The sequence below is a fragment of the Morus notabilis genome, unplaced genomic scaffold, assembly GCF_000414095.1.
Source record: "Morus notabilis unplaced genomic scaffold, ASM41409v2 Scaffold413, whole genome shotgun sequence".
NCBI lineage: Eukaryota > Viridiplantae > Streptophyta > Magnoliopsida > Rosales > Moraceae > Morus > Morus notabilis.
In genome coordinates, this window is record NW_010363912.1 from 354,047 (window position 1) to 357,313 (window position 3,267).

Here is a 3,267-nt window from a genome sequence, read left to right on the forward strand (position 1 = left end):
TTCACTTAGTATCTTATATATACCGGTGATATCTAATACCATAACTAAAAGAAGGTAAATCTCAATCAATGTACTCTAGATATATATTTGTTCTTTCTTTAGCACCCAAATTAATTGGGTCACCTACAAGCTTAAATTTGGAAACCGAGGAACATTTTTCCAAGCAAGTGGGCAAAATAAAATGATAACCTTGGTATAGCATGTGCTACCCCATTCCTACAATTATGACTTGAACTAACACATGCAACATTTGACTTGTGTCAATTTTTGTGAACGATCTATCCGACAAGGCACGAGACTCTAGCCATGGGCCTATACCTTATAATAAATTATTAGGTAGATTTCGTTTGGCACGCAAACAAAAACTAGCCGAGTACCGTGAATATATATTCATTTACTATACTCAATTCCGTTCTACCTGTATCACTTTAATTCAAATACCTAATATACATCTCTTGCGTGTGACTGGCAATGTTAGAGCAGTTTCTCAAACGGGAGAAATGCCAAAATGGCACACAGTAAATAAATTATATTTTTAGAAAAAAAATGTACCAAAAATGCCTATGAGCATGTAATAGTAGGACCCATTTTTTTTCTAAGAAATTAAACAATGTGCAAACTTGCAGAAAGTGACATCGAGAATTAAATGGTTATGGACGAACAGAAAAACTCAGACCCACTTGGTAGATATTATAAGTGCCCAAACAACTATAATCAACGTTAATGGTTGACAGTTTCATGAGCATTTACTCTCTTGGCCTAAACGCTTTAAATATTAACGCTGATCTTCTTCTACAAAACCCACCAATTTGTGCCTTCTTCTTCTCTATTGCCCAAAGCAACCAAATAAAAGTAGATCTAATTTGTTTATTAGTTTCAGTGATCGATCTTCTTCATTATAAACATGGAGGTGACCATTTTTTCAAGAGAAATTATCAAACCTTCTAGCTCAAATCTCCACCTTCTAAAACCCCACAAACTCTCTCTTTTCGACCAACTCACTCCCATAACTTACCCGGAAGTTCTTCTCTTCTACCCCATTACCGATCCCAATAACTTCAATCTCTCAGAAACTTTGATAAACTTTAAGAAATCCTTATCAGAAACCCTAACTCTATTCTACCCATTTTCAGGAAGGACCAAAAGCAACCTCTACATCGCCGATTTCGACGCCGGAGTTCCTTACTTGGAAGCCAGAGTAAACTGCCGAATGTCTGAGTATTTGGAGCTAAAAAAGGAAACGGAATCTCTCAACAAGTTCGTCCCTTTTCATCCCTTTTGCAAGGAGAAAGATGAAGTCACAAATCCTCAGATTTCCATTCAAGTGAACGTCTTTTCTTGCGGTGGAATAGCGCTCGGAACTTCCGTGTGCCACAAGAAATCCGACGGAGCAACTCTCAGCCATTTTCTCAGCACTTGGGCCGCCATTTTCGCCGACTCTCGCAACAAAATAATACCTCCGGATCACTCCAAACCCGCGACGTTATTCCCGCCATTGAAGTACCTTCCTCAGAATGCTCTCTCTCTCATGGACCAGTTATGGTTCAAGAAGAGCAACTACGTCACGAGGAGATTCTCCTTCGACGCGAAAGCAATCGACACCTTAGTAGCGCTGGCGAGGAGCGACAAGGTCCCGTCCCCGTCGCGGAACGAGGCCGTCTCGTGCTTCATATGGAAGCACGCGATGTCGGCCTCGTGGGCGATCTCGGGCTCGCCGAGGACCTCCATCGCGGCCCATGCGGTTAATATGAGGCCGCGGATGAAGTCCCGGTCGCTCGAGAATTGCACCGGAAACCTCTTCTGGTGGGCCGCGGTCGCCACCAACCCGGCCGCGGAGACCGAGACCGGGCTGCGGGAGCTCGTGTCCTTGACAAAGGAGATAATGAATGAGTTTGACGAAGAGTACTTGGAGACGATGGTTGGCGAAGACGGGTTTGAGCCGGTTTCGGAGTTTGTAAACCAGCTCGAAGCCATGCTCTCTTTGGAATCGGAGAAGCCGGACATTTTCGCCTTCACGAATTGGAAGTGTTTCTTTAATGAGATTGATTTCGGTTGGGGAAAGCCGGTTTGGGTTAGCGCCCATGGGAAAGTCGGGGCTGAGTTTAGGAATCTTATTGTGTTGGTCGACAAGCAAGGAAGTAAAGAGATTGAAGCGTTTTTGACCTTGGAAGAACAGCAAATGGCGGTTTTGGAAAGTGATTCCAAGTTCTTGGCTTTTGCTTCTCCCGTAATAAATAATTCGAGATTGTGATGGTTTATCCGTACGTGCATGCACTTTTTGATATTACCGGTATTCTATAAAATATTATTCCTGCATTGTATACTGTTGAAGATAGTGATGTCATCTGAAAGAGAATTAAGGCCGTTCATTTTGTTTATTTGAGTTTAGAATTTGAGTTTTTTTATATTAGAAAGTTTTCATAAATAGTTACATTTAATTTTTTTATTATAATAAAAAATTCTCACATAAAATTACATTTTAACTCAAATTAAAAACTCGAATCATTAAACTAATCGGGCGAATGTTAGGAGATAGATATTCATTCACAAGCACGTGCATGGCGGTACTTGGTTTTATATGTTTAATTAGTTTTTGTTTCTGTTTAACGGATTTTTGTTTCAGATATATAGAATTCGTTTATTTCACTGATTTAAGTTTTTAATTTTAAATTTTTACAGTAAAAAATTCTTAAATGTCATATTTAATTTTTTTTATTATAGTAAATTTTTTTTTATAAAATATCATATCTCAATTCAAATTAAAAATTTAAATTTATAAAATAAGTAATGTAATAGAATACTACGTTGGTATTGCTGCATGCAATTAATTTCATGTGTCTGAGAAAAAGGGAAAAATTATAGGCCGTTTGGTTCCGTTTTCAGAACCACTTTTCGTGTATTTCAAAGCTGTTTTTGAAAACGATTTGATTTGATTGGTATGAATTTTCGGTGTGTATATATATATATATATAGAGGTAAAGTCTCTAACTCCTTACATTAAAAAGATACATGTATATTTTTTTAGTATATGTATAGTTTTTTTTTTAAAATATGTATATAGGTGTTTAGATAAATTATAAATGTCTCTTTATATTATATATATTTTAAGAAAAAATATACACACCGAAAAAAATATATATATTTTTAAAAAAATATACATATACTACTCTAATCTAATATCAGATTGAAGAAAATTCTAATATATATATCTGTGTGTGAAAATGACTCTATTTTTATTTTTTAGGGCGTTTAAGTATAAGCAGTGAT

The 3,267-nt window shown here is 37.0% G+C and overlaps 1 protein-coding gene across 1 annotated transcript; it reads left to right on the plus strand.

Annotated features, from left to right (window-relative positions):
• Window positions 1–739: 739 nt before the first annotated feature.
• On the plus strand, window positions 740–2,361 carry LOC21400056 (vinorine synthase). Its single transcript, XM_010105223.2, has one exon. It carries the CDS (start codon window positions 905–907, stop codon window positions 2,249–2,251), a length of 1,347 nt encoding a protein of 448 aa, XP_010103525.1. The 5' UTR covers window positions 740–904; the 3' UTR covers window positions 2,252–2,361.
• The last annotated feature ends 906 nt before the right edge of the window (window positions 2,362–3,267 follow it).